General features: G+C 42.3%; 1 protein-coding gene across 1 annotated transcript in view; it reads left to right on the top strand.

Moving 5' to 3' along the window:
* The window catches only part of lingo3.S (leucine rich repeat and Ig domain containing 3 S homeolog), a 56,707-nt gene extending 32,998 nt beyond the window's left edge, over positions 1-23,709 (top strand). Inside the window, exon 2 of the mRNA XM_041579921.1 lies at positions 21,652-23,709. Coding sequence (XP_041435855.1) covers positions 21,684-23,501 — 1,818 coding nt within the window. The 5' untranslated portion in view covers positions 21,652-21,683 and the 3' untranslated portion in view covers positions 23,502-23,709. The remainder of the gene's footprint in view (positions 1-21,651) is intronic.
* Positions 23,710-24,365: the final 656 nt, after the last annotated feature.

The following is a 24,365-nucleotide window of genomic DNA, read 5'->3' on the forward strand; positions in this document are numbered from 1 at the left end:
ATTCAAAGTAATGTTCAAAGCCTTGCCTGCGCTGAATGTTGATGACAATTCTAAATGAGGTATGTCTAATCAAGAATGACTGGAAGATGAATAATGGAATTGAAGGAAATAATCTAATGATACTCTGAGTCTTCACAGTCCTAATGATGATAAGCAGGTTGCTTTATAACAGCAGCAGGGTTCTGGGGGTCCTTGCTGCCTTACGAGGAAACTTCAGGCGACTTCGGAAAACGAATGCCGCGTGTGCGTCAGACTTTTCATAATAGCGGATGGGAAGACACGCAAAGGCAGTTCGGGGAGATTGCCGCCCAGAAGAAGAGGCGATTAGTCGCCAGGCGACTAAATCTCCCTGAATCTCCTCATGTGGACTAACCCTAAAGGAGTCCTTTCTGAAGCAGTCCCCCCTCGCACCAGGCGCTTGCTGTTCCAGTCGATGGAGTGGGCCTAGGGGGGCCGCATCACTAGTGCGGGGAGCTCAGTTGCACTAGCAGAGCTGAAATGCAGATTTTAAAAATGGTATTTTGGATCTTAAAGTGGACCTGTCACCTGCACATAAAAAACTGCATAATGAAAGTCCTTTCCAAATTAAATATGGATCCCCCAAAAATTTTTTCATTAAAACATCCATACCTGTTATAAAGGTGTTAAATATCTAAACTGTCAATCAAATATTACCTGCCCCGCCTCTATGCCCGTGGCATAGAGGAGGGGCAGTCAACTACTTTCACTTTCCATTCAGCACTTCCTAGATGTCACTTCCCTCCTCAGGCTCTATAATTGTGTACGGCACTGCACATGGACATTAGGTCCCTCATTCTGGTTCATTCACAAGATTTTGGGGTGATACACAATTTCCCTTAATAACCGTGTCCACAAAATGGCAGCTGCCTGCTTGCTGTGATTGTATAATTCCAAAACAGAAGGAAACACATTTTAAATAATAAATACAGTGTAAGTAAAGTTTATTTTGCTCAACTAACATGATAGAAAAGAATTTGAAATTATTTCTTAGGGTGACATGTCCCCTTTAAAGCTACCAGAAGTGGCTTTTTTGCCTGGTAACTTGTGGCCTCTTGCTGCCTAAGGCTAGTTTCTCTACTCGCCTCATGGCAACAGCGCTTCTGTATAGCGGAGCTTTCTAATGCTAGGCCCAGCTACACTATATTTCAATATGTAATAAAAGGCACTAGGTTTGCAGATAGCATTTACTGATCTTGTGTTTGAATACTACATACTGATTGGTTGAGGGCAGTGGGTTACTGCTGCTGGGAAAACTTTTATGCCTTTTATTACATAAGGGGTTTGTGTTTTGTCCACTGTAGAATCTGCATGAAAGTAATATTGCTACATGTTTACTGGCATTTACCCACAGCCATATTATATGACCTGACACCAGATTAGAACCCACCAATTATGTGAAGATGGACAGGCAGGAAGGCACAAACAGTTTAAAGCAATAAGTCTCAAATTGTGGGGGGCTAGTGCAGTGGGTGGAAGGGTTCAGACTGAAGACCAGATAGGTAGTCAAAAAATGGAGAGTTGACCCTTCTGGAGCACAATTCCCTAAATGCGGTGTCTATAACTTGATGTTAGTAGTGATGTTACAGTAGATATGAGCAGGCTTTTGGTCAGAAACAACTGCTTGTTTCCCTATAGCTTCTGATCTGATAAGTAGGAATGCTTCAGGCCCTCCAGCAAGAGGATCAAAGTAGTTCTTTTGTTTTATCTAGCAAAAAAAAAAAATAGCTCTTGTATTTGTAAATCACCACAGAAAGTATATTATAAAGTGACTTTGTTCTACTGTAACAAAATAAGTAGACTTTCATTGTGACTTTAAATCCCCTTTGACTGCATCCATCAGGAAAAAAATTACTGGTAATGTGCATCAATGTATCTTGTGTCTGACAGCCCCTACTACGATATCACAAATAAGTGTCTGACTTTACTTTTTCTCTGCCATAAAACTCAGTTAAATGAGTCAGAGGCAGCTTTTAGGGCTCCTTTTTGCATAGCAGGATTTAAGACAGACCATATATCTACAATCACTGATTGTGTGTACAAGGGAGAACATATTGCATACAGCAGACGAATAAACAGCTTGGATTCATGCCTGCATACAAACATATTCCTCAACACAGCATTGCAAAAAGTGTTGGGTTTAAGCACCCCAATTAGTTTTAACCGCCATGTCAGGGGCTTCATATCCAAGCCTATGCAAATCATGTCAAAGCAAAGGTGTGTGGGTGTCTTTATAGGGGAGAAAAGAGTTAACTGGTTAAATTATATCTTACTTTGACTAAATGTGAAGTCTGAATTAATGATTCTATAAAATGTATCAAAATGCTATTATCAATCTAAGAACCAAGGTTTGGGTGCAAAAAATATGTAGGTGGGCCCAGTAAATTATTTAAAACAAACCCTGTACTATATATGTTGAATCCAAAATGCAGACATGGAATACCTCCAATAATTTTGCTTGTGGCCACAATGTACTCTGATTCATATAGCATTTTATCTGCACAAATGTTATGTCATGTAGGTTCTTCCTTTTGTGATATATAGACCTATATATTATGGAACATATAGACCTATAAATGTGCATTATTCAGAACCTCATGAGAATCTTTTGCCAAACATCCTTTTTGTTAATTTGTACAAGGTATCAGCTTGTTGACCACTATTTTAAAGGAAAACTGAATTTATGATCTTCCCATTCTGCTGGAACAGATTTATTTATACAGTATCTTCTGTGGACTTAATTCCAGACTAAACCCACATACTGGCCTACTGAGATTTATAAAAAGAAGTCATGCTGATATTACACATGCACCATTTTGGGTGAGCTTGGTGAGCAAAATAATCCACAGAAGGGTCACATCCAACCATCCATGGCCAACACGATATTTTCTGTCTACAATCATCTGTGTTATGGTAGGTCAGAGGCAATTTTGCAGGGCAGTTGTCCTTTGATACCTTTATTTCATCTTCACACGCTTTATAAATGATTAAGTATATTATACAAAAGCTACACCCTGTGCCAGCAGAGAAAACACAGGTTGGCCCAGTAAAAACTGTGCAATAGGGATGTAGCGAACGTCGGAAAAAAAGTTCGCGAACATATTCGCGAACTTGCGCAAAAACGCGAGCGGTTCGCGAACGGTTCGCGAACCCCATAGACTTCAATGGGAAGGCGAACTTTAACATCTAGAAAAGACATTTCTGGCCAGAAAAATGATTTTAAAGTTGTTTAAAGGGTGCAACGACCTGGACAGTGGCATGCCAGAGGGGGATCAAGGGCAAAAATGTATCTGAAAAATCTGCCTGTGTGTGCTTGGAAGAGATAGTGTAGGGGGAGAGCTGTTAGTGATTTCAGGGACAGATGATAGTAAGTTTGCTGGCTAGTAATCTGCTTGATACTGCTCTGTATTGGAGGGACAGAAGTCTGCAGGGATTTGAGGGACATTTTAGCTTAGGTAGCTTTGCTGGCTAGTAATCTACTGTTCTCTTTAAACAACTGCCATACGTTGACCTTGTAGGCATTGTTTGCCCAGTTTTTTTGGACGCAGCCACTGAAGCACAGTTGCCAGAAAAAATATGCCATATAAATGCTGAAAATAGTCATTTTTCGCCATACGTTGACCTTGTAGACATTGTTTGCCCAGTTTTTTTGGTTGCAGCCACTGAAGCACAGTTGCCAGAAAAAATATGCCATATAAATGCTGAAAATAGTCATTTTTTGCCATATACGTTGAGTCAACGTATGGCAAAAAATGACTATTTTCAGCATTTATATGGCATATTTTTTCTGGCCTCTGTGCTTCAGTGGCTGCGGCCAAAAGAACTGGGCAAACAATGCCTACAAGGTCAACGTATACACTACTACAGCGGTGGATACGGATTACGTAAAATATATTATGGCTGCTTGAAAAAAGTCACTCCGGTGTTTTTTCTGGAGACGGTAATATTATGGATATTTAGACAGAATGTGAACAAGGTCACACAGCTAGATGGCGGGTTGAAGAAAACAGTGTGCAAATAATGCCTACAGGGCAAATAATGCCTAAAAGGTCAACTTATACACTACTACAGCGGTAGTAAAATAAAAAAAAGTAAAATAAAAAAAAATGAATATTAAAAAAAAAAAATTAAAGTTGGTGCTGCTGAACTACTAGGAGCAGCAGATTAGCACACCAGTCCCACTCCCCAACACTGCTAGACTAATAGCACTGGGCTCTTATAGTAGTAGTAGTAGTAGTAGTAGTAAAACAACAAAAAAATAAATAAAAGCAGTCCTTACAAGGACTACTGTTATTGCAGCAGTCAGCAGATGAGATCAGAAGCAGGACAGCTGCCCACTGCAGCTACATACAGAGCACTGCAGTAGAAGGTAGATTACTAGCCAGCAAAGCTACCTAAGCTTAAATGTCCCTCAAACCCCTGCAGACTTCTGTCCCTCCAATAACAGAGCAGTATCAAAACGATTACTAGCCAGCAAACTTTCAACTGTCCCTGAAATCACTAACAGGCAGCAGCTCTCTCCCTACACTATCTCTTCAGCACACACAGGCAGAGTGAAAAAACGCTGCAGGGCTTCGGTTTTTATAGGGAAGGGGAGTGGTCCAGGGGAGAGCTTCCTGATTGGCTGCCATGTACCTGCTGGTCTGGGGTGAGAGGGCAAAAAAAAGCGCCAACAATGGCGAACCCAAAATGGCGAACGTCGCGCGACGTTCGCGAACTTCCGGCGAGCGCGAACACCCGATGTTCGCGCGAACAAGTTCGCCGGCGAACAGTTCGCGACATCTCTACTGTGCAATATGAGTAGAAGCTGCAATTAGAGTTTCTGGAAAAAAGTCCGGTGACATTGAGTAGGCTTAGTGCAAGATGTATGATGTGTATAAAAAAAAGACATTATCCACAATCAAAGGCTTATCCCATACATATTCCTGATAAGCTCCTGAAATATTTGCTGATATATTTGTGAATTTATAGGTTTCATGTTTCTTTAACACATGGGGCTGAGTATTAGATTTGGAATGCAGAATATGCTGTCCTTATGTTTCTATTTTAATACAATTTCTATCAACTGGGTTTTACAGTGGAACTGCACATGATTTTTTGATTTTTTCCATATGAAATCCTGTCATCTGACCCAGTTACTGATTCCCCCTTCTCATGGCTGTTTCTGTACATGACATTTTTCAGCTCTGTTCTACCTCTTAAAGCAAAATCTCTCCCCTCCCCCTCCCTTCCCCTCTATTTTGTCCTTGTCTGCTCACTGCTAACTATTGATATGCTACATAAACTTTCCCTGCTACTTTTGCTATTATTGGCTGGCCCTCTGATGACTTCTGTATCCATAGTAACAGCCTTTAATTTGCCAATCTAGGCCATTCATTTTGATGTAATTCTAACTGCTAATGTCTTAATTATATTTCTTAATTTCTGTCAGTTACTCTGTACTCTAATCATTTACAGACAGGAGCAGGGAATCATACAGTCGGGGTACAGTTGAAAAAAATACTAATCACTGATTGGTTTCTATGGGTTACTACCCAGGTGAAAATTTGAAAATTTGCACAATATTAATAAATGAGCCCCTGTAACATCACACAATATGCTGAATATTCATCTTAAAATCAGAAGCAGCGCAGGAAAAACACCATGAAAGGGTAATACCTATTAGGTTGTGTTGTTTATGGGATAAATATTCAGTAAGTTACTGTGGCTCTCAAATTTCATTGTACTAGGTCTCATTGTATGGTTTATTTTGAGGGGGTTATTTATCAAAGTCTGATTTTATCTCAACATTTTCTGCTACAAACTCTGATCAAATCTGCTCTGGTTTTTTTACGCTTATTTATTATTACATTATCCCGAAAATTTGCTTTGCAGGAAAAAAAAATCAGATTTTCATAATTTTTTTAGATATTTCACCCGAAAACTCTGATTTCTTATGCTGTTTTGCCCGAAAACTTCGGGCTATTGCACGAAACCCAGCACACATCAAAATATCATTGGGACTTCTCCCATTGACTTAGATGCAACCTCCAGATGATATGCCGGATTTTCTGATTCAGACTTTTCTATCCCCTGGGTTTAATAAATTCCGAAAAATTCTTGATTTTTTAAAAGTCCGATTTTATTTAAATAAAAATTACAAATTTTTCGTGATTTTTGCATTCGGAGTTTAGTAAAATAAGAGTGTGATGGGTTAATCTGAACAGAGAGTTCATTAATTCAAGCAACCTTCCCTCCCTCCTAAAAATCCTGACCTGCGTGATGATGCTAGCACTCACTAATGCCAGGGAGATAAGGTCTGCAATGGTTTGGGGGATTTAGTTGTACAGTAACACAGAACATCCAGATGCTGGGAGCAAATAAACTGCCACGTTTTAATCCTCATCTGAAAGAGATACAGTAATTGGAATGCCTAGTATGAATGAGGGGGGAGTCAGTGAATTTCTAAGAGGATATTGTTAATGCTGCTGGTCAGGGAAGATGGTATGCCTCCCAAATATATATATACAGTTGCTCTCTATGAAACCACTAATTAAACCTGCTCTTCATGTCAACCAGGCATATAACATTTCTAACACTGCTTCTGATGCAGCCTCAATTATTTTTCCTGCACGGGTGAATTATCTTTAGCTACATTTGCTAATGTCACATGAAGTACACTGAATTTGATACAAATCAGGGAGCTTTGTCAGTTCATATGAAAATTGCACATATACTGCTGTGCACCAGTTTGCTGTTCATAATTCCCATGATAGCATTTGCACAGCCCTACTTAACCCCCTGCCAACAACATAGAGTCTCTGTTTTTATGTTACAGCATATTTAAATGAATGGCCAAAGTGTTCTGCATAGTTCACAGTGGCTAGAGGGGTAAGGATGTGCCATCAGCCTAAGAACGTCAATAGCTCAACCATAGAACACGAAGGAAGGAAGACATACCTGAGACATACCCAATCAGTTTTACTTTTTTTATACAATCAGAACATGTTCAAAATGTTCTTTAAAAAAACTTTTTCAAAATGAACTCTTAGGGGTGCACTGAATCCACAGTTTTGGGAATCCTATGTGAAAGATTCAGCCAAATACCGAACTGAATCTAAACCCTAATTTGCATATGCGAATTAAACCCAGGAAGGTTCAAAAAATTCAAATATTTTTTTTTACTTCCTTGTTTGTGTGATGCAAAGTCGTGAGATTTTTAGGATTCGGATTTGGCTCTGCCAGGCCCCTGCCCCCTCACTTTTATAGGGACAATTTTAACGGCTGTGTTAATTACAAGATATCTTATTTGACCCAGTGTGAATATCTGATCTTCATTTGAATCAATGTGATTCACAGAACATTAGAAAACATAGCCAAAAAAGCTATTTTAAAAGACTAAATATGTCACAGTCAGTAAATGTCAATAAATGTATGCCGTTAACATCTTTACATGACACTGCTGCCTATAAGTAAATAACAATTACAACATCACATTGAAATGCAAGGCTTTGGCAGTGCAGGAGTCTCCTATATCAGCCAACAGAAGTCCAATTGTATTCTGATAGATACTTTTGTGCAGATTATATCTCTTAAGATTGTATCTCACATAATAGTGCAGATTTTCTGAAATTACATGGGATCTGCAAGACGCAACATATGCCATTCACTGCAGCTGTAATACTCTTTTCAAAATACAATCCTAATAATGTATTACATTTCCATTCCCAACAGTAAACTTAATATGCTGCAATAAATGTACAGACATTTCTTTAGTGTGAAAGATGAGATATTCGCACGCTTCATGTGAAACAGTTTTGCCGAACAACAAAAGAAGGTTTTCAGCAGATCTAAAGAAGCAATCTATAAAATGAGATCTGCAATTGTGTAAAAGTCCTGTTATATTTTAGAAATACTATGAACAATGTGCCATAGTAAAAAAAACACAAACATGCTGCGTCACTCAAATAAAACTATAAAAGCTCTAAATTGTACTGGGCTACCATAAACTGAAAACGTGTTTGGAAGGTTAACAATCCCTTTGACTATGATGAGCAGATTCAGGGAGATTAATCGCCCCAGTGACAAATCTCTTCTTCCGGGCGACAATCTCCCCGAACTGCCTTCCCCCTGCCCTCCGCAGGCTAAAATGAAAATCTCCTGCGGCAATGCACATGTGGCGCTTTGTTTCCCAAAGTCACCCAAAGTTGCCTCACAAGGAAACTTCGGGCGACTTCGGAAAATGAAGCGCCATGCGTGCATTGCCGCAGGCGATTTTCATTTTAGCCGGTGGTAGGGGGAAGGCAGTTCAGGGAGATTGTCTTCCAGAAGAAGAGGAGATTTGTCGCTGGGGCGAATAATCTCCCCAAATCTGCTCGTGTGGCCAGACCCTTATTACTATTTTGCCTTCTTATGTCCAGTATTAAAGACAGCAGATATATCAAAAAAGCATAGGGCTAGTCTGAAAGATGCCCATCATATCTGCAGCAAGATAAGCAAACTAGCTGGCGTCTATTTATGCATGGTCTCTGCCTGGAAGCGCCACCATGAATGACATCATGCGACTAGCAACATATTGTATCCACAGGGGGGGGTTGACAAGCTTGATAACTGCTAATTAACTTATCTTGGTTTAACTCTGATGGTCTGTTGTAAATAAAGCATCTGTTAGGCTATGTATGGATTAAACATGAAACAAACCGGTTATTAACCCTATTAGTGCCGTCGGTCATAAAATCGATGGCACATGCTGTAATAAGATCACAGTGCCAGTGATATCAATTCTATTTCCCTATTCAGCTTTTTGATGTAGAGTATACCAATGTTTATTTTGAAACAAGGGGAGCATCAGATCAAAAAGGGAGTGGTACTAAAAGGGTTAAGCACCATTTAGCTTTTTTATTTCTACATGTATTTCCCTTATTATAACACATATTTTGTAATGCAAAATATTCAGTTTTATTCAATCATCTGGTTCTGTGTATGCAAAATGATTAGCACATTAATGCTGTAATGTGAATACATATTTAATAAATATCTACATACAGCTGTAGTGTTTAAATCTATTGCAGATTGTTGTTGATGTTTTTACAATTCAATTCCTGCCTGCATCTCCCATGCTGTGACTGCTTATAATTTGCACTTATTCATTGTCTTTACATGTACTCTCCACAGATGTTGCTGAGTTGGCATTGCTGTGGCTTTCATCTTCTGCATTAAGCAGTAGATGTCATTTTTCTACTTAGGGACTGCTGCCAGGACAAGGTAATATTAGGGCTAAGCCTAGCCAAATTGATTTTCAGAGTAGAATCTAATATTTTTTCTGTAGTTTATTATTAGGGTTAGGCTTTTAGTTGTATTTGATCCACTTGATATAACTGGTACCCTCTTCTGGAACCCTGTCCATAACTGACTTGGCCAGCCTTCATCTTTAATAATAAGAAAGAGACATTCAGCAGTCTAGTGCAATATACACTGATATTTTCCCTCAAATGTTAACCATACAGTAATTATGAAAGACCCTTCTTAGAGCAAAGGCTAGTACTGAATGGAAAAATATCTGCCATACAAACTATGCTCTCCTTGAGGCAAACTTTTTTCATATGCATTTATTTACTTTGTTTTTATAAAGATAGTTTTATTAGCTGCTTCTTATCCAGTAACAGAAGAAAGATTCTATTTTAGTAAAATCCACATGCTGCATGGCTATTTATTTTCCGATGCGAGAGCACAGTACATAGCTGACTACATATATATATATAAATCAGCCTCAAAACTATAGGCCAGTTAGTCTGACGTCAGTGGTAGAAAGCTTTTCGAAGGGTTAATAAAGGATAAGATACTGGACTTCATAGCAAATCATAATACTATGAGTTTGTGCCAGCATGGTTTTATGTGTAATAGATCTTGCCAGACTAACTTAATTTCTTTTAATGAGAAGGTAAGTAGAGACCTCGATTCTGGGATGGCAGTGGATGTGATTTACTTAGACTTTGCTAAAGCATTTGATACAGTGCCACAAACTGTTAAATTAAGGAATGTTGGCCTGGAACATAGTATTTGTACCTGGATAGAGAACTGGCTAAAAGATAGACTACAAAGAGTGGTGGTAAATGGAACATTTTCCAATTGGACCAGTGTTGTTAGTGGAGTACCACCGGGCTCTGTACTGGGCAGCAAACTGGAAAATGAGGTTCAATGTTGATAAATGCAAGGTTATGCACTTTGGCAAAAATAATATAAATGCAAATTATACACTAAATGGCAGTGTGTTGGTTTTTTCCTTAAATGAGAAGGATCTAGGGGTCTTTGTAGATAACAAGTTGTCTAATTCCGGCCAGTGTCATTCTGTGGCTACTAAAGCAAATAAAGTTCTATCTTTCATAAAAAAGGGCATTAACTCAAGGGATGAAAACATAACTATGCCTCTTTATAGGTCCCTGGTAAGGCCTCATCTGGAGTATGCAGTGCAGTTTTCGACTCCAGTCCTTAAGAGGGATACAAATGAGCTGGAGAGAGTTAGGGTTGTCACCTTTTTAAAAATTCTTTACCAGCTGGTGGGGGGCGGGGACACAAAGGGGCGGGCCGTGACATGAAAAGGGGCTGGCCATGATGTCAAAAGGGGCAGGCCACGCCACGGACGCTAAAAGAAGCATAAGAAAAGATAAGTTCCAGGGGATTGGGGGCAGGCCGAGGGCTCTTTTTAATCGTATTACAAATTTACCGGCAGCTACATTGCCGGTAAATTTGTAATACCAGCCCCGGCTACCGGCTAGGCCGGTAAAAAAACGGCCGGGTGGCAACCCTAGAGAGAGTACAGAGCTTGCAACTAAATTGGTTAGAGGGATGGAAGACTTAAATTATGAGGGTAGACTGTCAAGGTTGGGGTTGTTTTCTCTGGAAAAATGGCGCTTGCGAAGGGGACATGATTACACTTTACAAGTACATTAGAGGACATTATAGACAAACAGCAGGGGACCTTTTTACCCATAAAGTGGATCACCGTACCAGAGGCCACCCCTTTAGACTAGAAGAAAAGAACTTTCATTTAAAGCAACGTAGGTGATTCTTCACAGTCAGGACAGTGAGGTTGTGGAATGTCGGGTGATGTTGTGATGGCTGATTCAGTTAAAGCAGACCTGTCACCCAGACACCAAAATCTGTATAATAAAAGTCCTTTTCAAATTAAACATGAAATCCAATTTCTATTTTTTATTAAAGCATTCATAGCTGCTGTAAGCTCATTTAAAAATCTCAGCTGTCAATCAAATATTGTCTGCTCCTCCTCTATGCCCGTGGCATAGAGGCGGGGCAGACAATTACTTTCACTTTCCATTCAGTACTTCTTAGTTGTTACTGCTCTCAGTCTCTACATATTTCCCTGTTCTCTTTACCATTTAATTGTGTAACCAGGGCATGGGGATGGACATCGGGTCCCCCATTCTGGTGCACAAACAAGATTCTGAGATGATACAAGGCTTGTCTTAATAACAGTGTCCACAAAATGGCTCCTGCCTACTTGCCATAATTATAAATTCCCAGACTAAAGGAAACAAGATTCAAATAATTTATATTGTGTAATTATAGTTCATTTTGCTTGACTAATGTGATAAAATAGAATTTTGAATATTTTTTTTGGGTGACGGGTCCCCTTTAATGCCTTTATGAATGGCTTGGATGATTTTTTGGACAGACATAATATCAAAGGCTAGTGTGATACTAAACTCTATAGTTAGTATAGGTATGGGTATATAGAATTTATGTGAAAGTAGGAAGTGGTCTGTGTATGGATGCTGGGTTTTCATTTGGAGGGGTTGAACTTGATGGACTTTGTCTTTTTTCAACCCAATTTAACTATGTAACTATATATATATATATATATATATATATATATATATATATATATATATATATATATATAACAAACAAGGGAAAGTTGTGCTCACCACTATTTTTTAAAAACATTAGGCGGGGGTGCAATGAGGCTGTGACCACAAAATATGTATGTGTCTATATGTATTTTGTGGTCACACCCTCATTGCACCCCCGCCTAATGTTTTTAAAAAATAGTGGTGAGCACAACTTTCCCTTGTTTGTTATAGTTATACAAGAGCAGTGACCAGCTCTATGTTGTAGCTCCCACCCTTCCCAGCTATAGTCAGGTGATCCCACTGGTGTCTAATAAAAGGGCAGCCAAGTATGGAGGTTTACTTTGAAAGCAGCAAGTTAAGTTGCAGGTAAAACCTAGTCCCTTTGTAAAATGTATAATGAAGCAATAGAATTCTTAATGAATCAGATGAAAATTAAGCGTAGGACTGGCCAGATATGGGATGACTTTGACGTAGTTGGCCAGCTTAAATATATTGCAATATATGGACAAACAATCCCTGTTTTGTTTAAAGGGTAAGGCATTTTTTAGTAGCAGTATGCACAAAATGTCTCTGTCTTAAATATATTGATAATGGGTTGAGTGCAGAGGACTCTTGTATGTGTCTATATCTATCTATCTATCTATCTATCTATCTATATATAAATAATGCACAAAGATACCGGCACTCTCGACAGCAGCGTTAAAGATGCCTGGGTGCAGAATCAGAAAAATCCAAATAGAGAACAAAAGATGAGCCGCACTCACAGGACTTAAAAATAAAAAATAGATTTATTTAAAAATATATATGACCAACGTTTCGGCCTCCTCCAAGGCCTTTCTCAAGGTACAGAATATGGCAAAATACGTGCTTTAAATACATGAAATGGCGGGAAAAGACAGCAACACCCTTAATGACGTATAATTCACGTCAATGCCCAGTGATTATCATTAACATAAATCACGTTAGCTGTTTACTATGTATATAAACACATAAACACATAAAAGATAAAACCAAAAATTACCTATACCCCTACATCACACCTAACGGTTAATCATTATCATGATCTTAAAAAGGTTAACAAGTTTAAAAACAAAGCAAGAATGTAACACATTTGTTTCATTGAATTGATTTTGTTCTAAGTGTTACTAAATGTTTTAGTTTGAGGAAGTTCCTAGAGTGAAAGCAAGAGATGAGCCTCCCCAGTAACCCGATACCTATTCTTCCACAGGATGTGTAGCGTATACCCAATTATCTCATACCTGCAACCCGTTGTCATATGGCTGCTCGTCACCGCTTACTGGCAGTATTAACTCGATACTATCTTAAGGTTACCCTAGGTACTGTTACCCGAGACAAACTAAGGCATACAAATTACAGAAAGTAAAACTAAAAAATTAAAACATGAAAAAAATAATTAATGAAATGAAAAAAATAAATATATAAAATCGATGTGCTCCCTAAAATACACCTATCTATAATACACAAATAAATAGTTAACCAAGATCGAGTGAGTGTCACCCATTGGACTATGTATATTTATTTCCCCCAATAAACTAAAGAAAAAATGTATAATGATCAGCAAAGGAGTAATCCCACTCTAAATCTAAAAGAAAAAACAAGTGAAACTGAAGACCCACATATCAAACATGTTAGAAAAGAAATATAATATATTAAATAAAGTGCCTATTAAACTATAATAAAAAAAACTCACAGACCCCTATATCTCTTAATAGCTATAGATGTATAAACCACAGAACCCGTCCCTTTGCAATCCAATATAGAGCGAAAGCAATGTCCCGTATTCATTATAATAAGGGGAACTGTATTCCGTGGTTCCAAAGTCCCGCAAATCAGGGAACATACTGCCAGTCAGTCAATCTTGAGGTTTCCCAACACTTCCTCCATAGTGAGTAGGAAAGATACGGTTAGAGTTACTTAAAGCCAATATATCACGGTCTCAATACTTTTAGTTGCTGCTGTATTCCCATGGGGTTTTATCACAGACAGTGTAGACAGGTTCAGAGACATCAAGCCCACTCGCACCCACTCGCCGGCTAACCATTCGTGCACATAGTCTGCATATAAGATCCATTTGCGAGAGTGCTCGCATTACACAGTCTAGGCAATATGGACTGGGGAATGTTATATATCTCACCCGATGCCGGAGGACTCCATGTGTGCCGCCATTAAAGCCGCTGGTGCTATAACGCAGGTCTGTAGAACAATCTCTCATGTCTCGACCTGTATTACTCGCCTTCACTGATACACCACAGATCTGACACTTAAATGGAACACATTGCAGGTTGTCAATGCTTCATTAAAAGTATCCAGGGGAATCAATATTGAGGCCACCGTCTTGCTTCTTGCTGTAGCTTTCACCGCTAGTCATGATTGTAAGCACTTGTGAAAAAAATGGTTAATAGTTTCTATATATATATATATATATATATATATATATATATATATATATATATATATATATATAATGTAGTTTATGGCAATGAAGGGGCTTTCATTTATAATCCATGTGCACATATTTCACCTATAAGAGAGGAGATCAATGACCACACAATGCTGTGCAGTGATGTTCATTTAACTTCAGTACAAGGCAACACATTGTGACTCTCATTTTGCCCAGTGTGTCTGTGTCAAGGATTAGGTAGGGGGCGCTGTAGAGTCAGAAGGGAAAGGGCGAGTCCTTAAGGCAGGGGCTGTATGTGCCAAGGGGAAACTTGAAGGGAAGCAGGAACAGGTAGATGAGGGCGAAGACTCAACAGGAAAGGACTGGACGTGGCAGGAGTGGAACGGCTTGGATGGGACAGGACGGTGCGGGCGTAGATCAAACTGGGGGATAGAGTGCAGAGGGAGACAGGAGCGGATAGCAAGACATGACTGGAGCAAGATAGCAAGAGAGGGATGGAGCAAGATAGCAAGAGAGGGCTGGAGCAAGAGAGGACTGGAGCAAGAGAGGACTGGAGCAAGAGAGGACTGGAGCAAGAGAGGACTGGAGCAAGAGAGGACTGGAGCAAGATAGCAAGAGAGGGAGACTGGAGCAAGAGAGGGAGACTGGAGCAGGATAGCAAGAGAGGGAGACTGGAGCAGGATAGCAAGAGAGGGAGACTGGAGCAGGATAGCAAGAGAGGGAGACTGGAGCAGGATAGCAAGAGAGGGAGACTGGAGCAGGATAGCAAGAGAGGGAGACTGGAGCAGGATAGCAAGAGAGGGAGACTGGACTGGAGCAGGATAGCAAGAGAGGGAGACTGGAGCAGGATAGCAAGAGAGGGAGACTGGAGCAGGATAGCAAGAAGGGACTGGAAGCAGGATAGCAAGAGAGGAGTACAAGGTAGGGTTGGAACAAGGTCGAGGCTAGAAAGGTACAAGATAGGAAAGGTAAGCAGGACAAGACAAGGCAGACTAACAAGGGAGAAGGGGCAAGAGCTAGAAACCTAGTTAGGGGCGATGCCGCAGTACTAGAAAACCATGCAATGCTCTGGCAAGGAGTGGTCTGAGAGCTGCCCTTAAATAGGGAAGAGGCAGCCCTGATTGGTTGATTAAGATAGGCAGCAGCTGAGCTGGGGCTGGAGAGGCCAATCAGGCGGCAGCTGGGCCTGCAGAGGCCAGGTTACACACAGTGAGTAACCCTACAGGCTGCTCACCTGGCCAAATGGTTAGGGTATCGAGCCAGAAACCCAAAGGTCCCCGGCTCGACTCCCAGCAATACCTGACAGTATCCCCCCCCTCACAAGGCGACTCCCAGGCGCCACAGTGACCAACATTTTCGTGCACCTGGGGAACTGGCAATGCTATGGGCAGAACTAACCACATGGGTGCCCAACTAGAAGGTAATGCTATTGTATTAGCCACCCTGGAACTTGGCAGAGCCACCCTGGCGGGTGCCCTGATGCTCGGCAGAGCCACCCTGGCGGGTGCCCTGGGACTCGGAAGAGCCACCCTGGCGGGTGCCCTGGGACTCGGAAGAGCCACCCTGGCGGGTGCCCTGGGACTCGGAAGAGCCACCCTCACGGGTGCTCTGATACTTGGTAGAACCACCCTCACGGGTGCTCTGATACTAGGTAGAGCCACCCTGGCGGGTGCTCTGGGACCTGGAGGAGCCACCCTCACGGGTGCTCTGATACTTGGTAGAGCCACCCTGGTGGGTGCTCTGGGACTCGGAAGAGCCACCCTGGCGGGTGCTCTGGTGTTTGGCAGAGCCACCCATGCGGGTGCCCTGCGACTTGGCAACAGTATAGGCAACTCCACCCTCGCGGGTGCCCTCCACATGAGTGCCTGGGTTTTGAATGTTATTTTAAGGGTTGGTACAGTCACTGTGTTAAGACACTGCAGAAGCCCCACCTCTGAGGGCACAGGACAAGGCAGAAGCCCCCCATCTCGGGGCACAGGATCAGGCAGAAGCCCCACTTCTGGGAGCACAGGATCAGGCAGAAGCCCCACTTCTGGGAGCACAGGATCAGGCAGAAGCCCCACTTCTGGGAGCACAGGATCAGGCAGAAGCCCCACTTCTGGGGGCACAGGATCAGGCAGAAGCCCCACTTCTGGGGGCACAGGATCAGGCAGAAGCCCCACTTCTGGGGGCACAGGATCAGGCAGAAGCCCCACTTCTGGGGGCACAGGACAAGGCATGGGTACAGGAGGCAGCTGCTGTTGAGCCGGCACAAGTGCAGGAGGCAGCCAGTGGGGAGCCAGTCGCCGGGGAAGCCTAGCTGAAGCCATGGGCACCGGAGGCTGCTGGGGAACCGGCTCTGGAGCTGAAGGCAATGGCGGTTGCAGGGAAGGCCCCACTGGAACTGTAGGCAGCCGATGCTGCTGGGTAGGCCCCTTTGGAGCTGTGGCCAGCCGATGCTGCTGGGTAGGCCCCTCTGGAGCTGTGGCCAGCCGATGCTGCTGGGTAGGCCCCTCTGGAGCTGTGGCCAGCCGATGCTGCTGGGTAGGCCCCTCTGGAGCTGTGGCCAGCCGATGCTGCTGGGTAGGCCCCTCTGGAGCTGTGGCCAGCCGATGCTGCTGGGTAGGCCCCTCTGGAGCTGTGGCCAGCCGATGCTGCTGGGTAGGCCCCTCTGGAGCTGTGGCCAGCCGATGCTGCTGGGTAGGCCCCTCTGGAGCTGTGGCCAGCCGATGCTGCTGGGTAGGCCCCTCTGGAGCTGTGGCCAGCCGATGCTGCTGGGTAGGCCCCTCTGGAGCTGTGGCCAGCCGATGCTGCTGGGTAGGCCCCTCTGGAGCTGTGGGCAGCCGATGCTGCTGGGTAGGCCCCTCTGGAGCTGTGGGCAGCCGATGCTGCTGGGTAGGCCCCTCTGGAGCTGTGGGCAGCCGATGCTGCTGGGTAGGCCCCTCTGGAGCTGTGGGCAGCCGATGCTGCTGGGTAGGCCCCTCTGGAGCTGTGGGCAGCCGAGGCTGCAGGGGAAGCAGTTGCTGAGGGGTGGCAGGCCCGGGAACCGAAGCAGACTGCAGAGGGATAGCCGGCCCTGGAACTGGAGCAGACTGCGGAGGGATAGCCGGCCCTGGAGCAGACTGCGGAGGGATAGCCGGCCCTGGAACTGGAGCAGACTGCGGAGGGATAGTCGGCCCTGGAACAGACTGCGGAGGGATAGCCGGCCCTGGAACTGGAGCAAATTTATCTAGGAATGCCAACAGAAACTGAGCAGTATCGTAGATTATAGGGGATTTACTGCACAGTAAGTTCTCGGCCCAGTAACGAGCTTCACCTTCTAGCAGGAAGAAAATGATTTCCGAAACTTGCTCGACTGGAGGAGCACTTAGAAAGTGTTTTTTCTCTGAAAGGAGCAGGACTTCCTCTAGAAAGATAGGAATTTTACTTGGGGAGCCATCACAGTATCTGCGGGTCAAAATAGAATATTCAGTCTTTTTGGGAATCCGGTCAGAAGGCACAGGAACAGCCCTTGCAGACTCTTTTGGCCAGAGCATTCTGTCAAGGATTAGGTAGGGGGCGCTGTAGAGTCAGAAGGGAAAGGGCGAGTCCTTAAGGCAGGGGCTGTATGTGCCAAGGGGAAACTTGAAGGGAAGCAGGAACAGGTAGATGAGGGCGAAGACTCAACAGGAAAGGACTGGACGTGGCAGGAGTGGAACGGCTTGGATGGGACAGGACGGTGCGGGCGTAGATCAAACTGGGGGATAGAGTGCAGAGGGAGACAGGAGCGGATAGCAAGACATGACTGGAGCAAGATAGCAAGAGAGGGAGACTGGAGCAGGATAGCAAGAGAGGGAGACTGGAGCAGGATAGCAAGAGAGGGAGACTGGAGCAGGATAGCAAGAGAGGGAGACTGGAGCAGGATAGCAAGAGAGGGAGACTGGAGCAGGATAGCAAGAGAGGGAGACTGGAGCAGGATAGCAAGAGAGGGAGACTGGAGCAGGATAGCAAGAGAGGGAGACTGGAGCAGGATAGCAAGAGAGGGAGACTGGAGCAGGATAGCAAGAGAGGGAGACTGGAGCAGGATAGCAAGAGAGGGAGACTGGAGCAGGATAGCAAGAGAGGGAGACTGGAGCAGGATAGCAAGAGAGGGAGACTGGAGCAGGATAGCAAGAGAGGGAGACTGGAGCAGGATAGCAAGAGAGGGAGACTGGAGCAGGATAGCAAGAGAGGGAGACTGGAGCAGGATAGCAAGAGAGGGAGACTGGAGCAGGATAGCAAGAGAGGGAGACTGGAGCAGGATAGCAAGAGAGGGAGACTGGAGCAGGATAGCAAGAGAGGGAGACTGGAGCAGGATAGCAAGAGAGGGAGACTGGAGCAGGATAGCAAGAGAGGGAGACTGGAGCAGGATAGCAAGAGAGGGAGACTGGAGCAGGATAGCTAGAGAGCTGGATAGCAAGAGAGGAGTACAAGGTAGGGTTGGAACAAGGTCGAGGCTAGAAAGGTACAAGATAGGAAAGGTAAGCAGGACAAGACAAGGCAGACTAACAAGGGAGAAGGGGCAAGAGCTAGAAACCTAGTTAGGGGCGATGCCGCAGTACTAGAAAACCATGCAATGCTCTGGCAAGGAGTGGTCTGAGAGCTGCCCTTAAATAGGGAAGAGGCAGCCCTGATTGGTTGATTAAGATAGGCAGCAGCTGAGCTGGGGCTGGAGAGGCCAATCAGGCGGCAGCTGGGCTGGGACTGCAGAGGCCAGGTTACACACAGTGAGTAACCCTACAGGCTGCTCACCTGGCCAAATGGTTAGGGTATCGAGCCAGAAACCCAAAGGTCCCCGGCTCGACTCCCAGCAATACCTGACAGTCTGTACCCAACAGAAAGACCACCAACACACAATGCAGGAAATAGATCAAAAACATCATGGTTTTTTTTTTGTCATCAGCCTTGATCTCCATCCCTTTAGGCACAGACGCATTTGGCATTTCAGTTTCCATGTTGCCGTGCAGCAGAACAGTACTGCACAGCCAAACTACAGGCACAGGGACTTCTGAATGTTTCCATGTTAAACTATTTCTTGGGAAGCCCTGCAAAACACCTTATTGTCTTTTTATTTTCTCCAAAAATAAATTCCTTGTACTCTGAGCACTAACTATACAGAGTTTATTCAAGAGTTAGCTCATATGTATGCTGTGGATGCAAGTGCAAGAGCAAAATAAGGCCATTAGTGCTTATTTACAAAGGACTTGTGTCTGAAGCATTGCTGAAAACAATGTTATCAGAATGTATTGCCCTAAGCTTACCAGTTTGTTTCAATGCCTGCTCTCTGTTAAGGCTTGTAATTACATTGATTATTATGTAAAACCTAGTTTTTGAACATGGAATGACAGATTCTGCATGGCTATGGCTGATCTTAGTTGCGGCTGGGACCAAGGCAAAAATTGTCTTTTGTAACACAACCAGCAGATCTCCAGTCTTCAATAAAAATAATGAAGGCTTTCAGGGCATTGTGGAATTTCTAGTTCAACAACAGATAGAGGACACATGCTGGACAGCCCTGATATAAAGTGATAAAAAACAAAATGTCCACTAAATATAAACACTATCATACAACTGAAACCTTTTATTCCTATTTCTTTGTGTGTAGTGTCTGTTTTAAGTCAGTGTGGGGTATGGTTTGGTATCACTGGATTAATTCCAAATGAGCTGCGCACATTTAGAAAAGCGTTTCAGCAATCAGAACTCATACATGCATTGCACTCAGAATAATACTTTGCACATCACTTCTGAGCCTGTAATACTTTAGAATATGACCCATTCTTCTCATATAAGAAGCTTTTATCTTAGCTTCTTACACAAGCAATCCTCCACCAGGGGTCTGCTTTCTAGGCTTTTGATCTCTTAAATGTTATTCAATTCACTCTACATGAAGCAGATTACATCACTGAGCACGTTTTGTCTAACTGCAACTATTCTGTTGATCTTGCCCACGTAATAGCTTGCAAATCCTTCATTTGTGGGTTTAAAGACACATGAATTTTTCCTTTGTAGACTAGAGGTTTAAGTTTAGAGGACAGTAGGTTATATCTCAAGGTCTGTTTTTTTTTCAACAGGGTATTTAAGATGGCTTTAAATATTGTTTATTTTTCATACTAAAATAGAAGTTAGGGCTCTTTCATATGAGCGTTTGTTGATGTGTTCCCCTGTATTGGCTTTTATGTGATCCACTGCAAGGTAAAGTATGAGTAAATTGGGTGTATTCATTCAAACGGAGGCTGTACTCATGGGGCTGTGCTGAACCACCAAATGCAAGTAAGATGCAAAATATAATCTCTCATTTGCATTCAGAAGTTTATCGTAGCCCCATGAGTACAGCCTCTATTGGAATGAATGGCTCCATTAAAAGAAGTCATGGCAGGTGAACACATGAGCAGTCACTCGTGTGTAAGAGCCCTTAAGCAGATTTCACTTGGACGAAAAGTTTAACTTCTCAATCTCATTTACTATATAACTATATTAGTTTTTGTAGAAGAATGTATAACCATATTCAGGTTGTATTGTATTCCAAAACTGTGTGTGGCTGATTCTCAAAAATACTACATAAGGTTGATAGCCATAAGACAATGTTTATCTGCTTAACGTCATTTTCCAACTTATATCAAGTTTTCATTTTCACGTTAGTTCCCCTTTAACATACTCCATGAAAATTGCACAGAATAGTGGGAGAAATTATACATTCTTCTTGTACATTGTAAGCACATATTCATATGCAATGTAATTAAAGCGATATTAAGATACAAATCTGTGTGTGAAAATTACTTGGTATTTGTAATTAGTTTTTTACATTTGACTTATTTGTATTACTCAATAAAACTAAACATTACTAAATATTAGATAAAAACTGCATTCTGTGATCCTTAATTGATCTGTATTTATTCCTGTTTGAAGATTTAGGTGATGGTACGGTACATCGTTAAGCAGAAAATATAGTAGTTATATTATGTCTTGTAGATGGTGAATATGTTTAGCATTACAAAAATGTTTTGTTTGTCAGTTTCAGAGGCCTAGTTTCTTCAGTATAAAAGGTTATGTACTTGTCTATGCTATTGATTCTGTACTATAAGCACTGAATACTGCTATAATGTCATGGAGTGCTGTGGGATGGCATGGAAACATTGCAAACTGCAGATTGAATATTGTGTGTAGGCAACTGTGATAGAGAATTTCTAATAAATGTTATATTAGCAAAATGTCAGCCAATGTAAATTGCCTCAGGAGGTGCCTTAGATGTGAAGTCCTGATTAAGATGTTAAATGTATTTATTATTATGTCTGAATGTCATTTATTTGTTATGGGCTCTATTAAGGGCATACGACTAACTTTGATTTTCATGTTTCTGATTACCAGGTGCCTAGGAAGATGCTTGCTACTTTGAATATATGATGCCCCGTATAATGTCATCATGCTGTTACTCCTTCCTTGTTTTCCATCTTCTTCTGCTATATCCACAATGGAAGGTGCTGGGATGCCCTGCCAGGTGTGATTGCACACCCCATCAACGTTCAGTCATCTGTCAGCGCAAGCGCTTCACAACAATCCCAGAAGGTATTCCCTCTGAAACAAGGCTTTTGGACCTCAGTAAAAACCGCATAAGGTGCCTGAATCCTGGTGACTTCTCACCCTACTCTCTACTGGAAGAAGTGGATCTTAGTGAAAATATCATCTCCACTATTGAGCCAGGGGCTTTTGCCAATCTCTTCTTTCTTCAGATACTTAAACTAAAGGGTAACCAGCTAAAGTTGATTCCAACTGGAGTCTTCACAAAACTTAGCAACCTAACTTTGCTGGATATTAGTGAGAATCAGATTGTTATTCTTCTGGACTTTATGTTTCAAGATCTGCGAACTCTGAAAAGCCTTGAAGTTGGGGACAATGACTTGCTCTATATTTCACAGAAGGCCTTCTATGGACTTGTGTCTCTGGATCAATTGACCATTGAAAAATGCAATCTGACCTCTATATCCCCAGAGTCACTGTCTTACTTGCAGAGTTTAGAGGTCTTGAGGCTTCGTTACTTAGGTATAAACTCATTGGAGGAGCAAAATTTTCAGAAGCTCTACAACCTCAAGGAACTAGAGTTGGAAGGCTGGCCATTACTAGAGAATGTTTGTCATACAGCTTTTCAAGGGCTTAACCTCACTTCTCTTTCTATCACCTACACAAATCTCACATCAGTGCCAGCAGCTGCCCTGAGGAACTTGGTGTATCTGGAATACCTGAACCTTTCCTATAATCCAATCAGAACCATTCAACGAGGCGCCTTCAAAGACCTTGTCAGACTTCGTGAGCTTCACATAGTTGGGGCCTCGCTAAGTACAGTGGAGTCCCAAGCATTTTTAGGGCTTCGACAAATACGCCTACTCAATGTATCTAATAACTTGTTGGCAACACTGGAAGAAAATGCTTTTCAGTCAGTCAACACTTTGGAAACATTACGAGTGGATGATAACCCTCTTGCTTGTGATTGTCGTTTACTTTGGATCCTGCAGCGCAGAAAAACATTGAACTTTGATAGCCACCAACCTGTTTGCGCCTCTCCAGCCAAAATTCAAGGTAATGCCCTACGTGACTTCCCTGACTCCATACTTTTTGAACATTTCACCTGCCAAAAGCCCAAGATAAGGGACAGAAAGCTTCAACACATCACAGCACATGAAGGGCAGCCTGTGTCTTTCCACTGTCGAGCAGACGGAGAGCCTGTCCCACTTATTGTATGGGTCTCACCACAAAGAAGAATGATCACCAGTAAAAGTGTGGGGAGATCTACTGTATTACCAGAGGGAACACTAGAGATCCGATATGCACAAGTGCAAGATAGTGGAACATACATCTGCATTGCAACTAATGCTGGTGGTAATGACACCTATTTTGCTACATTAACAGTTAAAAGTGATAATTCCCCCTACTCTAACCGAACAATGTACTTATCACAATACAATGATACTTTCCACAATGACACACAAGTCTTCTTGAAATTCACTCTAGATCTGAAAACAATATTAGTGTCCACCGCCATGGGCTGTATTACTTTTCTAGGGGTTGTTCTTTTCTGCTTCCTTCTCCTCTTTGTCTGGAGCAGAGGAAGAGGACAGCACAAAAACAATTTCTCTGTGGAGTATTCTTTCCGTAAAGTTGATTGCCCTACCTCTGCTGCTGGACCAGGCGGGACAAGAAAATTTAATATGAAGATGATATGAAACAATTTATAACAAAAGAGATTTAAATGACTTGGACACTGTGATACTTGCCCATTAAATATAGTTGGTTAAAAGGAGTGCCTGAAGATACTAAAACATCAAGTCCAGTCCATTTGATATCTTTATATCTGCTTTTTTTCCAACCAAAAGGGCTATGAACAGGCCTTTGCCATTCTACCCATTACATGGAACAAAATGGGGTAGTTACTAGTCAACATTCCAGAAGCCTTGTGCCTCTTCCTTAAAAGAAGATGTACAGAATGGATACCAGACGTCAAATGACATTCAACATTTGTTGAATGCAAGAGTTAACATTAAATTGTTGGTAGGGGGTGTTAGCTAAGCTATTTTTTAAGCAAAGGCACACAGAATTAATAAAAACAACCATCATTTATTTTCCACAAAGTAGTATGACATGGGTATAAAACATTCTCTATATTCGCTCATTATACAGGGGCCAATTGTAGTATAACAATTCCGTTATAAAGAATGAAAACTTACTTTAAATAGAAGCATTGTTTTAATTAAAATGTTTAGGGGTGGAGTGTGTTGTATAAAAAATTGCAGTATTGTTTATTAAAGAAAGAGGCAGAATAGAGCTAATTTTCAGTATATACTGCGAGGGTGACCTTAATTGTGATACATCAGTGATTTGCAGCTACCACTCTCAAAATAATCTTGTCTTACTTTAAATAGCCACTATATATTCAGATTTTTATCTGTGAATGCTTTTGCTGACATAGACGTATAGGGGCAAATTTACTAAAGGGCGAAGTGTCTAACGCTGCTGAAAATTCGCCAGCATGACGTCATTTCGGCGCTTCGCCAATTTACAAACGGGCGCTGGAGTAATTGCGCTAGTGA

The sequence above is a fragment of the Xenopus laevis genome, chromosome 1S (genome assembly GCF_017654675.1).
Source record: "Xenopus laevis strain J_2021 chromosome 1S, Xenopus_laevis_v10.1, whole genome shotgun sequence".
Classification (NCBI taxonomy): Eukaryota; Metazoa; Chordata; class Amphibia; order Anura; family Pipidae; genus Xenopus; species Xenopus laevis.